General features: G+C 38.8%; 1 protein-coding gene across 1 annotated transcript in view; it reads left to right on the top strand.

Annotated features, from left to right (window-relative positions):
• JDP2 (Jun dimerization protein 2) overlaps nt 1–9,911 on the top strand; it is a 68,180-nt gene extending 58,269 nt beyond the window's left edge. The window contains exon 4 of the mRNA XM_074289986.1: nt 8,664–9,911. Coding sequence (XP_074146087.1) covers nt 8,664–8,849 — 186 coding nt within the window. The 3' untranslated portion in view covers nt 8,850–9,911. The remainder of the gene's footprint in view (nt 1–8,663) is intronic.
• Nucleotides 9,912–14,674: the final 4,763 nt, after the last annotated feature.

Here is a 14,674-nt window from a genome sequence, read left to right as displayed (position 1 = left end):
ATATTTCCTGATAAATTTTCCTCTCCCCCATTAGAACTTTCCCTTTCAACAAAGGAAAATAGTTACTGACAAAGCAACTCTGCCTATCAGCATATGTTGGACATCTGCAATCCCTGTCTATCTTAAGGAGAAAAGGGAAATCGCCCTTTCTTTTCACACTGCTTACTGTTTTTCTCTGTGCCCAGGGTGACACCTGGCCTTCCCTATCTCTCAGACAACAGAGTGATCTGGCTGTATAGGAGCCCCAGATAGTTCTTCTTTGTGGGAACCCTTCATTTTTTGAAGTCTTAAGAATTGTTGAGTATTCATTTAAAACTGCATCTACATAGTAAGAAAAATTTAATCAAAGTGGTCATTTGGTATTACCATAACAAAAAGAAGTGATTTGACTCAATTCTTTCACTTACCCCATCTTGTCCTCTTCCCAGTCTAAGAAGAAAAATGAGGGGCAGCTAGGTGGCGCAGTGGAGAGAGCACCAGCCTTGAATTCAGGAGGACCCGAGTTCAAATCTGGTCTCAGACACTTAACACTTCCTAGCTGTGTGACCCCGGGCAAGTCACTTAACCCCAGCTGTGTGACCCTGGGCAAGTCACTTAACCCCAGCTGTGTGACCCTGGGCAAGTCACTTAATCCCAGCCTCAGGAAAATAAAATAAATAAAAAAGAGTGACTCTTTGGACTTTCATTTCTATTATCACAAATCCAACGACTTTGCCACAATGCTGTTGTTTATTGTCTTTGACAATGAGCCCTGACTGGTGAGTGCTCTTTGATTATATCAGATTCACCCCATCCTCTTATCTGCCCCCTGGACAAACTGAATGGTCTATGGTGACATCTTGTTTTATATTTTAATTTTTGATATCTTTTTGTTTTTGCATCATCTTCACTTCTGAATGTATTCTTTCTCCTTTGCTTCACTGAGAACGGCCTCAATAGAAAAATAATAAGGATAAAGTAAATATACATAATATGTAATTAATATAATAATATAATTAATACATAAGTAAAAGATTAAAATAAAAGGAATATGAGATTAAAGAAAATAAGATAAGAAATATAAGAATAAAAGAAAAAGCAGTTCAGCAGAACTAGCTAATGCAGCAGCTGAGTCGGATGCTGTGTCCAGTGTTTCATACTCAGTCTCCAGCTACTTTTCATTACATTGCTGTGTTGTTTTTCAGTTGTTTTCTACTCTTCGTGACCCATTGGGGTGTTCTGGGCCCCCTGAAGTGGTTTGCTATTTCCTTCTTCATCTCATTTTGCAGATAAACAAACTGAGGTAAATAGTGTTAAGTAACTTGCCCAGAGTCACACAGTAAGTGTCTGAGGACAGATTTGAATTCAGGATGATGAGAGGTCTCGGTCCAAGTCTGGTACTCTGTGCACTATGGTGCCACCTAGCGCCTACTTACATTATTGCAATCATGATGTTCCTTTTGTGGCTCTGTATTTCTCTCTTATCAGCTTGCATTTCTTCCCATGTTTCTCTGACTTCTTCATATTCATAGCTTCTCTTTTCTCCCTCTCATGCGTACAAACTTGACAGATACTCCCTGGCTTCCAGCTTTTTGTACAATTTTACACTAGATGGGGGATTTTCTGTTTCTTTTCAGTTCCTTCTTCTAGCTGGATCCTTTATTTGATATTAAGTTTGTACAGGAGAGAGCTGAACTTCTCCAAGATCTTTCATCATCTTAACTAAATGTTATTCTAGTCAGAGTATTTCATGGTTCAATGATATTCCATTACATCATTTGTAGTCATTCCCAGACAATAAGAATCTACTTTGTTTACTTTTTTTTTTTTGCTATTCCTGTTATTGTTGCTGGGTATTTATTAACCCTTTGAGTTAGTCTAGTACTTATTGAAAGTCTTCTGTTGCTCTTCTTTCTCTTCTTCCTCTTCCTCTTTTCTCCTCTCCCTCTCTTTCCACCTCTTCTCCCTGCCTTTCCCCTTTCTCTTTCTCCCTCCTTTCCTTCTCCTCTCTTTCTACCTTGTCCAAGCAGAAATCACAGAAGCCACTCTCCGATCCAGTCTCTCTGCCGATCAGTACAGGAGCTTTGGCTTCCATTTCTGATCTGTACCAGATGGCCACTTCCTAGGCAGCCTGGTGCCTTTTCCCTGCCCCATTCCAGGATCTCGACATATTAGTGCCGGACTTAGGGAGGGTACCAAGTGGCTTCAGCCATTGGAGCTCATAATTCCTGAGCTCACTAGTCTCAGGCTTGTCCGGTAGCAGAGATCTCACCCACCGCCTCTCCGGTCTTTCTTAGTCTTCTTTGGGGATCCTGACAAAACAACTTCTTTTCAGAGCATTCCTCCATTGAGCGATAACTTACCCCTTTGTCACATGGCTGTCATTTAAAGTGAAACCCCTGATGTCCCAGTTTAAATTTATCCAATTGGACCCAAGGAGATTGCTTTATTAATGCCTGTCAAAAAGTGAGAGCAGTTCTTCTCAAACATCTAAATCTTGCTGTCCCCATGAACTTCTCTACCCTTCCCACAGTGCCATTATGATTTCTCCTGGGTGACTCATTTATTATATATTATGTTCACTCCTGCTTGGTGCCAAAAGAACTCTAAAAAACATCATCTACACAATACTTTTTCCTGTCCTATGGTTCTGTCCTTTTTTTCTTACAGGAAAACCCTTTGTTTCTCTGTTAATCCAAAAGAAAAATCTCTAGGAAATGTCATTTATGTTCACTAGTTACTTTTCATTTTGGCTGATGAGTCAGCTAATCACTTTTTCTCTGTCCTCCTCTCTGGATTAAAGGGATGATACCCCCAGAACCTTGAGTTTCCTCTAGGCCAACCATTTGATTATATTTGGCCCCTTGGTTGTGAATCCCAACTTGGTAGGTGATGGCCAATAATTATGACAATGTCACTCCCTCGGTGCCTCTGTCCCATAAAATGGGGGGATGTCCTATGGTATATTGGTAACCTCAGCCGCCAGGGAGGTTGAGGCTGGAGGACTGCTTCAAGTTCTGAGCTGCAGTGTACAGTGTCAATCAGGTGTCCTCACTAAGTTTGACATCAGAATGATGAGCTTCCAGGAGCAAGAGGGATGGGAGTGGGAGTGGGAGACCACCAGGCTGCCTAACGTGGGACAAATCAGGCCAGGTTGGCAACAAAGCAAGTCAAAAGTTAATTAATAGTGAGATTGGGGAAATTTTTTTTTAAATAGTGAGATGGGACTTGAGAGTAGTCTCTGAATTTCCAGCCTAAGTGAAATGGGAATAACCAATCTTTAACACACATATACACACACACATTTAAACACAACTAATCAAATGATTAATTAACAAATATTTATTGAGCAGTACACATAGCATGAAGGGTGCTAAGCAACACAGGTAGATAAAATATTAGATCCAGTTTTTGCTATTATGGAGCTTGTATTCTAATTGAATTTACAGCCAGTGTATGTACATCTAAATGGAAAAGTTTTATATAAGTCATTCTGTAAGTATCAGATGAGTAATAGGCTATGAGAGCAGAGGAAGGTAAGACAGCTTTAGGTTGGGATCATTGGGGAGATTTCATAGAGGAGGAACTCAAAGAATTTATATGATTCCAGTAGAAGGAAGGGAGAGTAGAAATATAAAGGACTCAAGGTCAGAGTTTTAAGGGTCAAATTTTTCTAGTCCAACCCTCCTCATTTATTTATTTATTTGTTTGTTTGTTTGTTTATTTATTTATTTATTATTCATTTTTCCAAATTATCCCCTCCCTCCCTCCACTCCCTCCCCCCGATGGCAGGTAATCCCATACATTTTACATGTGTTACAATATAACCTAGATACAATATATGTGTATAAATACCATTTTCTTGTTGCACATTAATTATTAGCTTCCGAAGGTATAAGTAACCTGGGTAGATAGACAGTAGTGCTAACAATTTACATTCACTTCCCAGTGTTCCTTCTCTGGGTGTAGCTACCTCTGTCCATCATTGATCAACTGGAAGTGAGTTGGATCTTCTTTATGTTGAAGATTTCCACTTCCATCAGAATACATCCTCATACAGTATCATTGTTGAAGTGTATAATGATCTTCTGATTCTATTCATTTCACTTAGCATCAGTTGATGTAAGTCTCTCCAAGCCTCTCTGTATTCCTCCTGCTGGTCATTTCTTATAGAACAATAATATTCCATAACATTCATATACCATAATTTACCCAACCATTCTCCAATTGATGGACATCCATTCATCTTCCAGTTTCTAGCCACTATGAAAAGGGCTGCCACAAACATTTTGGCACATACAGGTCCCTTTCCCCTCTTTAGTATTTCCTTGGGATATAAGCCCAGTAGTAGTATGGCTGGGTCAAAGAGTATGCATATTTTGATAACATTTTGGGCATAATTCCAGATTGCTCTCCAGAATGGCTGGATTCTTTCACAACTCCACCAACAATGTATTAGTGTCCCAGTTTTCCCACATCCCCTCCAACATTCATCGTTATCTTTTCCTGTCATCTTAGCCAATCTGACAGGTGTGCAGTGGTATCTCAGAGTTGTCTTAATTTGCATTTCTCTGATCAGTAGTGATTTGGAACACTCTTTCATATGAGTGGAAATAGTTTCAATTTCATCATCTGAGAATTGTCTGTTCATATCCCTTGACCATTTATCAATTGGAGGATGGTTTGGTTTCCTATAAATTAGCAACCCTCCTCATTTTTTAAGGAAACTGGAATCCAGAGAAATAAAATGACTTGTTCAAGCTAGTCAAGTGACTGAGACAAGATACAAACCAAGTTGCTTGATTCCAATCCAGTCCATCGATTAGCCAATTAGCATTTATTAAGCACCTATTATGTGTCAGACCCTGTGCTAAACACTTTTGTCTGTACTCTTTCTATTTTGCCACCCTCTTGAAAATGTATTAACAAAGAAACAGAAGGTGACGTATTCTAAGGTTGGTGTCTGGGTTGGGATCAATGTGGCTGAAGAAGCCAGCTAGAAATATCTAAGTAGCACAGTGAGTAGTGTTGGACATGAAGTCAGGAGACCTTAGTTCAAATACTGACTTTGACACTAGCTATGTGACACAGCTTCTTCTATTTGCCTGCTTCCTTATCTATAAAAGGAGGAGTGAAATTACAAGCGTTGTTGTGAGGATCAAATAAGATAATATTTGTAAAGTGCTTTGCTACACATTAGGCAGCATTAAATAAATGCTCTTGTTATTGTCATTATTTTCAATCAGTAGTAATAATAAAGAAGTTATCATTTGAAAAGTAATTTACAGCCAGACTGTGAAAAACTTTGAATGTCATTCTAAGAATTTTGGATTCTATCCTGTAAGCAATGAAGAGCTATGAGAAGTTATTTTGAAGGGTAAAGGGCAGCAATAATAAGCAATGGTAATCTAAGAAGACTGATGTTTATGACCACTATTTTAACTAGTGCTTTGCTCATCCTTCTCCCCCCCCCCAAAAAAAAAGAAAATTATGGAACACAGAAAACAGGAATAGAGCACAAAATTTAGAATTCTTTCCCAGGACCTTGCTGATGATAGAGTTGTAGGTTTTCCAGGTTGGGAGGGATATCAGAAACCATCATTCTGACCTTTTCAACAATCTACTTTACAACATACCTCAAAAAAATGGTCATCTGGTTTTTGCTCAAAGTTCTAGTCCAATCCCCTCTTTTGATAGCTGAGGAAACTAAGCCCAAACAGGTGAACTGATTGCCCCATGGTTGGTCATATGTCTAGTAGAACCTACATAGAGGTACCTTAACTCTCATTTTAGCAATGTGCTACAGCATTGATGGCCAGTCTTTTTAACCTTTGAACACCAGTTTTAGCTAGTTTGTAGGAAATTGGTTCACAGGAAGTCAGGAGGAGAGGGACCTCTTTGGGGGTTTTACCCTCCCCATCAGAAGTAGATTGTGCTTCTGAAATCTATTCTTTTTTCATAATCCACCCCCACTTCCCTCACCACCTGCCACATACACACATACTTCTAGTACTTTTTTCTTCCCCACCCCTGATTATTTATTTTTGGACTGGGAGGAATTCTCTCTACCGATGCAGATTGACACATAGTCTGCAATTTACAGTCATAGAGAGGGGTCTTGGGTGCTAAGAAGTTAATTGATTTGCTCAGAGTTTCACAACTGATATGTGTCAAAGAAGGTACTTCTACCTGGGACTTCCTGATTCTGAGTCCAATCCACAATCCACTATTCAATGGCTGCCTCTTCCTGAGAATTACCTTTTATTTATGTGTATGTGTGTGAATATATAAACAGAGCTATAGAAACACATCTATTTCCCTTATTATATAAATATATATGTGTGTGTGTGTTGTGTGTGTGTGTCTCTCCATACACATACACCAACACACACACACATTCACTCACTATACATATATATATGTGTGTATAGAGAGAGAGAATGTGTGTATGTATGTTAATGTGTGTGTACTTTTATCTACATATATTTTGGGGCATACATGTTATCTTATAATACAATGCAGGTTTTTACGGTCAGAGACTTGTTCATTTTTATTTTTGCATCCCAAAGACTACCACAGTTCCTGGTACTCAGTAGATGCTTAATAAATACCTATATTCCTCTGTCTAGATATGATACACTTGTGCCACATAGATGTTAGAGCCATTTCTTTACCAGTCTTAAATAGGGAATTGTACTCGAGAGCTGATTTCACTGAAAAAAAATATTTCTGGTGCATATAAGTCATTTTCCAGCTATGTCTGATTCTATATAACCCCATTTGGGGGTTTTCTTGGTGAAGATACTAGAGTGATTTACCACTGCCTTCTTTAGCTCATTTTACAAATAAGGAAACTGAGGCAATTAGGATCACAAATTTCTATCCACTGTACCACCTAGCTGCCCTGATTCTAAATTCACTGGGAGTTTTGAAAATGATCTTCCTAAGGTGCAGATCTGATCTTATCAGTCAATCAATTCCAGTGGCTCCCTATCACTCCCAGGAGCCAATTTGACTTTTTAAAGCCCTTCTGAACCTGATCCCTTTCTACTTACCAGTCTTCTTATATCTTACTCCCTTTTGTGCATTCTATAATCCAGTGAATCTGGCCTCCTTGCTGTTGCTCATACTCCATCTCAACTCTGCAGTTTTATTAACTGTCTCCTATGCCTGGAATTCCCTTCCCTCTCACCTCTGCCTCCTGGATTCCCTGGCTTTCTTCAAGCCTCAGCTAAAAGCCCTTCTGCCTGAATCCTTTCTCAGTTGCCTTTAAAGGTAACACCTTCCCTCTGAGATCACCGCCATTTTTCCTGTGTGTAACTTTTGTACATAATTGTTTGCATGTTATCTCCTCCATTAGACCATGAGATCCTTGAGAGCAGGGACTGGTTTTGTTTCTCTTTATATCTCTAGTGCTTAGTACAGCATATAGTAAGTGCCTAATAAATGCTTTTTGAATTGACTTTAGTTAATATGAACTCATTCCATTTGTATTTCTCAGTTTAGTTGCAAGATTACAATATAGGTTTCATCACTGTTGATCCCATGACCACCTGGTGATATACTGGGGCACTGTATGTCTAGAGAATGGTAGTTTATTGTCTACTTCAGATTCTGTTCTTGAATTCTTCAGCCAGAAGGAGACTGACAGCAAAGTAGCTGTAATTAACAATCCTGATGACTGAAGATAAGATGTACCCCAAAACCAGTCTATAAAGACAAATTCAGTTATTTGGGTGGTATGGAGCAGTGACCTCAAGCTGTAATCATAGAATCATATTTTAGATGTGGAAGAGACCTTGGAAGTCAAGCCCATCCTAGCCTAAGCCTATCATTTTACAGATGAGAAAACTGGGGCCCTGGGAAAAGATCCCAGTTTGCTATTTGCCAGTTGGAAAGAAACAAAATCAAGTCAAACCAAAGAGGATCTTATCTGGGGTGAGGCTATTAGAAGGGGAAAACAACTGGTAGTTTCTTATTTTAACTAATTGTTATTGTTAAGTGTTAAGCATAGGGATACCTAAGTGGTATAATGGATTTAGGGGTAGCATCAGCTCCAGAGTCAGAAGGACTTGAATTCAAATCTGGCCTCAGATGCTTACTAGTTGTGTGACCCAAGACAAGTCATTTAATCCCAGTTGCCTAAAGAAGGAAGGAAGGAAGGAAGGAAGGAAGGAAGGAAGGAAGGAAGGAAGGAAGGAAGGAAGGAAGGAAGGAAAGAAAGAAAGAAAGAAAGAAAGAAAGAAAGAAAGAAAGAAAGAAAGAAAGAAAGAAAGAAAGAAAGAAAGAAAGAAAGAAAGAAAGAAAGAAAGAAAGAAAGAAAGAAAGAAAGAAAGAAAGAAAGAAAGAAAGAGAGAAAGAAAAAAAGAAAGAAAGAGAAAAGAAAGAAAGAAAGAAAGAGAAAAGAAAGAAAGAAAGAAAAGAGAGAAGGAGGGGAAAAGGGAGGAAGGAAAGAAAAGAAAGGAAAAAACACAAATGCTATTAGAGACTTTTACATTTAAGCTCCCTGGGAGGAAGCCCTAGTTGCCTCACTAATTATGGCTCTATAAGCAATAGCAGATAAATATATGTGAAAGGAATTTTGCTTCAAGTCCCTTTTATCCCCCTCTCCCTTAGTCTTATTCAGAGGACAATCCCTTCATGCGCAATTAAAGTTGCTTCTTTTTGTGTTTGGGGTTCTCTAGGAATCTGAACGTTTGGAACTCATGAATGCAGAACTGAAGGCGCAAATTGAGGAGCTAAAACAGGAAAGGCAACAACTGATCTTGATGTTGAACCGGCATCGTCCCACTTGTATTGTGAGGACAGACAGTGTCAAGACCCCGGAGTCTGAAGCCAACCCACTACTCGAACAACTTGAGAAGAAGTGAAAGTGGATTGGGAGAAGAAAGAAGAAGGAGGATGAGGAGGGAGGAGGACATAGGGTCCCACATGGGGCCTTTGTTTATGTGTGAAAAAAACTTTGCAACAAGGCTCAGCACCGCCAGAATACAGCGGGCTTCTTTGTGGAATACAGACCAGCAACACATGGGGAAGGGAGGGTTGAGGGAAACTTGAGATCAGTGATGAATTGAGACCAAAGTAGAAACAGGGGAGGGGGATGATCCAGTGCCTAGAGTTATAGTGATGAGGGAGAAAGGGGTGAATGAAGGGGGGGAACTCCCGGCCTCCATAACTACAGTTTTTTTTTCTCCCATCATTTCCCATCAATGTACCCATCTTTGGAACAGCTACTGGCATTGGAAAAGTGTTAGTTGAATATAAAATAGAAATCCAAATGGAGTTCAGAATAAAATTTCAGTAACTATCCCCAGCCCCTTACTCCCCAAGTTATCCATCAAAGCAGGAGAGGGATGTGATACAGGACCAACAAGCACTTTCAGTGGCCTCCATCTGCATGTCCCTGTTCCATTGTCATCCCCCTGGATCCCGCCGATGCTCTTCCCATGTCCCTGGGAAGACCCCTCCTTAACAGACCTCGCTCCCTGCTGGAGTTTGCTGTGGGCACTGAGGCGCGGGCGCCCTTCCAAAGCACATACTCACTCTAATGTTTACAGCCTGGCTGTCCCGGCAGTGCTTTAACTGCACATTTTTACACTTCTCTCTTTTTTTTTTTTTTAATATTTTTTACAAAAAGAAAAAAGGTTTTATACAGCAATATATATATGGATTTATATAATCACTCGACGTGATATGGTATAAATATGTTATGGTTTGTTTGTTACGAACAAATACTCAACAGTTATTGCCATTGTGTGTAAGTCAGTGTTAATTAAGTGCTGTAGTCCCTGGGCGCCCTGGGGCTGGTGCCCGTGGAGGGGATGCCTGATGCCTGATGCAGTGATCCCGAAGGGGGTGAAGCCCATTTCCATCCGTGTAAGCCCTTCATAGTACTCAGTCCTGTATCGCTCAGTAAATGTTACTCTTACTTAGCCCATGGTCTCTTGTGGTCTTTCTGCTGACTTTCTGTGCCTCCAACACGTGTTTGGATGGGGACAGCTCTGGTGGGGCAGGAGGAGTAAGCAGGACACACTCGGGTTTTCTCTCTGTCGGACAAAGCAGAGGTACCCCACTGTCACTGATTAGCTCAGTGGTATAGTGCTTAGGGGTCACCTGTCTGCTCTGCACATGAGCCACTGAAGTGCAACATTTTGTGATCACTGACAGTGCCCTAAAGCCCATCTGAAAGACATTTAATAATTCCCATTTACTACTGGGGTCTCGTGGTGCATGAAGGTAACCCTGCATTCTTGAGGCCTGTGCCCATAGAGTTTAAGCTTTTCAGGGCTCTACAACCCTGGAAAGGCTTCAAGTCCGGTGCACTTCCAAGGACAATTCTATCCAGTATCAGTAGGCTGAATAGTAGCTGATCCCAGGATCAAGAGATTAGGAGGAACCTATGGAAAGGCCATCAATTCCATTCCCCACTTTTAACAGATGAGGAAGCTAAGACCCCATAGAGATTATATCATATAGGTAAAAAGCATGAGGGCATATTTGGATTCAACTGCCCAACTCCAGAAACTTTTCATTGGGCTATGGCTTTTGTACATTAAAAATCGACGCATCCAGAGCTGAAAGAAAAGAGACAGATTGAAAAAAAAAAAATCTTTGCATTAAAAACCTCTAACAAAAATCTGGCAAACAAAATTATTGGAAGTGACACAAGTTTATAAGAATGAGAGCGATTCTCCAGTTGCTAAGTGGTTTAAAAATATAAACAGGGAGTTTTTTAATTTAAAAATGCTCGAAATTCTTAACAATTAGATAAATATAAACTTTTAAAACTCCAAAATTATATCTAACAAATTGGTTAAAAAAGAAACTCATTAACCATGATTAGTCATAAAGCAAATTTTAAAAAATACAAAATTGTTTTGTGGCCACCTTCCTCTTATTCAACGGTAGTTAGAATGGTAGAAAATAAAGCATTGAGCTAAGAATTATACAATTTTAAAGTCATCTCCAGGCATTGTGAAATTCTTGTCCAATGACCCAGTCAATATACTAGAACAAAGTTGTATCATTCTTGGCATAGTTGCTAGAAATAAAACTAGAAGACAAGAGGAAATAAGAACTAAATATAAGGATGTCTCACATGTTCTTGGAGAAGCAAGAGCTGGCAGAATTGGTTTCATCATACAAACAAAATCAACAAAAAGGATCTTGTGAGACATTTGCAATGTGTGTGAGGAACAAAAGCAAGTGGACCAATGTGATGATAATTGTAGTTTATTTATCAATTCCTTGTTACCAATTGCAGGCAGGGAGATAGAGAAATATGACAAAGAATTTGACAAGACCCTCTAAATTAACTCCTTATATAGGGTACTACATTGTAGGGACTTCATTATAAATATATAGAGGAAGATGTGCAAAATATGTTGGGAAATGTAGCTCAAGATTGAGAAACTAAAGAGAGCAAAGGCTGTTGGACTTTACCGAGACGATGACTGCATAATTAATATTTTAAGAAGAAAGTCAAATGAAATTGTATGTGGTAAGTACTGAATAACATCACAAAATTGGAAGACTATCTTAACAGATAGGAAATGAATGATAACTTTATAGATCAGTCATCTCCAAAACAATTGTTGATGTGTGACCATATCATTGACTTTTTAGAGCAAAAATCAAAATTAATAACAAGTTAGAAGAAAAATAGAAATGTAAATAGATTGAAAATGACTAACCTAAGTAAGTTATTCTCTCTCTTCTCTCCATATAAGGGGAACAGATAAAAGAAGAGATATCAACCCAGACTACCATCATTCCCTAAGGAAGTTTAATTAATGTAAAGCAATTGCCATAATGAGGGGGCAGATGAACCTTCAAGCTTCCTTAGATAGCAAATGTGTCATGCATAAATTTATAGGGTTTTTTTTTCAAAATAGAGAATAATAAAAAAGGGGAAAGGGGATGATTAAAAAAAGAAAAAACAAGTAGAAGATGATAATGAAAGGTTATTATTAGTTCTGAACATAAAACACTGAAAAGTGAGAGATGGGAGGAAAATTATTGCAGAAAGCTTGGCAAGAAAATCAATTAAGTCACATTTTCCCAAGAGAATTTAACAATGAAACAGAGAACAGGCAGATGAAAAATGGAAAAAATTCATCAAGAATTTTATTACAAGTTCTTTTCTGTGACTCTACCACATGTGGGTAAATAGTACAAATAGTATTCTTATCCTATAGATGAGGAACTGAGGCTCAGATAGAAGAAGTGGCTTGCCCATAATCACAGAGTTATTGCATATTGATGCCAGGTTCCAAACCTAGATCTAACTCCATATCCAACACTTTAACTTAGACATGAAAACCTCTGGCAGGGGATAACCATTGCTCCTGGAGGCAAATCATTTTTCATAGCTCTATTTTTTTTTCCTTTGGTGAGGCATTTGGGGTTAAGTGACTTTTCCAGAGTCATACAGTAGTAAATGTTAATGTCTAGGCCAGATTTTAAATCAGGTCTTTTTGACACTAGAGCTGGCACTCTATTCACTGCGCCATCTAGCTGCCCCTCATTATTCTAAATGTTTGGGAAATTTTCCTGGCAGAAAACCTAAATTTTCTTATTTGTAGCTTTTACCCACCACTCTTAGTTTCCATTCATTACTACTTTTAGAGTCAAACAAAATAATATTGACTTTGAAGTACTTCAAGGATTCTATTCAAAGATTCAAGGAATCTATCATGTTTTTCTTGGGTAAATAACTCTTGTTCCTTCATCCTATCCTCCTGTGGGAAGTTCAGTAGTGCAATGTAGGAAGTGTTAAGCCTGGAGTCAGGGGTATCTGAGTTCAAATGTGGGTTCAGTTATTAACTGTGTGACCCCAGGCAAGTCACTCAACCCCATTTGCCTTATTTCTCTCGTCTCTGATATGATCGGGAGAAGGAAATGGGAAACCACTCCAAGAAAACTTCAAATGGCATCATGAAGGGTTGGACACAACTGAAAGGACTCAACAACAAGAAGTCCCTTTGCTGTCTTTCTTGGTCATGCTGTCCTGCACTCTCTCCAAATTATCCTTTCTAAATTATTGTCCCTAGAACTGAGTATAATGCTCCAGATATAGTCTGCCCAGGACAGATTACAGCTGGCTTATTCCTTCCTTATACCTAAAATTCCCTATACCTTACTACAGTCCAAATTATATTAAGGACTGTTAGATGGTGCAAAAGAGAGAGTACTTGGTCTTGAGTCCAGGTTCTAAGTTTAAATCCAACCTCAGTCATTTACTGGCTGTGTAACCCCAGGAAGTCACTTAACTTGCATCTGTCTCCATTTCCTCATCTGTAAAATGGGAATAATAATAGCACCCACTTTCCAGGGTGATTGTGAAGATCAAATGAGAAAAGAATTGTAAAGCACTTGGCAAAGTACCTGGCATATAATAAATACTATATACATGTTTGCTATCGTTATTTATTGGCTATGATCTCACATCACACAATCATTGACCATTTATTAAGCATTGTGTCAGGCACTGGGCTAAGTATTGGGGATATAAAAAGAAGCAAAGGAAAATCTGTCCTCAAGGAGCTTATAATCTCATTGAGCCTTTATTCCTCTGAGATCCTCAGATTTTTTTTTTCATGACAAATTGATTTCTAAACTTTTCTTCCCATTTTATAATTTGGAAGTTGATTTCTTGATTATACATGTAAAGTTTTATCTTCATACTCTTGAGTTCTATCTAATTATTTTGGTTCTTCATAATTTTTCTCAACATTTCTGTCCTAACAGTATTGGTTCATAACTTCTGATTACCTTCATGGTTGGTTTTTTATTTATATTTATCTGGGGAACGAACTGCAAGACAATATGCCTGTCTTATGAAATAGTTTTTGGGTAACTTTTGGGCACATAATGAAACTAAATCTTCTAAATTCCTTCAGTATAAATTCCTTTTGCTGAGGAAAGCCTGTGCATTATCCTTCTATTTGACCTTGATTTTCTAGTGTGGTTTATTTGAAATGAGTGAAAAGGTCAGTGTGGATTTGATTCAGTTCTCCCAATTATTTTATCAACTTATTGGACCAGAATCTCACAGGATAATATCAACAGTTACATTAATGCTTTATAAGTGGCCAAAGATTGACTTGGCACTTTCTGTCTGGCCTTTCCTGCTGTTCTTTCACTATCACTAGAGGAGCAGAAAAGGACTGATGTGACTAATGGTCATCAGTCATCTTGACCAAGGAATTCATCACCTAGTGATCGCAAGCCTCTCCATGCTCAGCTGGGATGGTCCCCAGAGAGCAGACACTGTTTCCTGTCAAGACCACATTAAAGTCTTTCCCAATTGGCAGAAGTTATCAGAGCATGGTGCTCCACTGGTATGGCTGTTAAGAACCAAGAATAAGAAGTAGGAAGCAGTATGGAAGCTGGGCTTTTGTACATCCCTCCAAAGGCCTGAGATCGTAGGCTCATGCATTTAAATCTGGGGAGAATTTTAGAAGCTATTCAATCAGGTAACCTCATTTTACAAATCAGGGAAATAGTTTCCTTCAGAGTAGTTTTGAAAGTATTTTCCAAATTGTAATAAGATTTAGAACTGGGAGAGATCTTATTGCTCATCTGTTTCATTTTATAACCAAGGAAACCCCAGAGAAGCTAATTGTCTTGCCCAAGTCCCCATAAGTACAATACCACATAAATGGCAGGGCTGAGATTTGAACTGAGATCCTCT

The sequence above is a fragment of the Sminthopsis crassicaudata genome, chromosome 2 (genome assembly GCF_048593235.1).
Source record: "Sminthopsis crassicaudata isolate SCR6 chromosome 2, ASM4859323v1, whole genome shotgun sequence".
In the NCBI taxonomy this organism is placed as follows: domain Eukaryota; kingdom Metazoa; phylum Chordata; class Mammalia; order Dasyuromorphia; family Dasyuridae; genus Sminthopsis; species Sminthopsis crassicaudata.
This window is presented reverse-complemented; position numbering and strand designations above follow the sequence as displayed.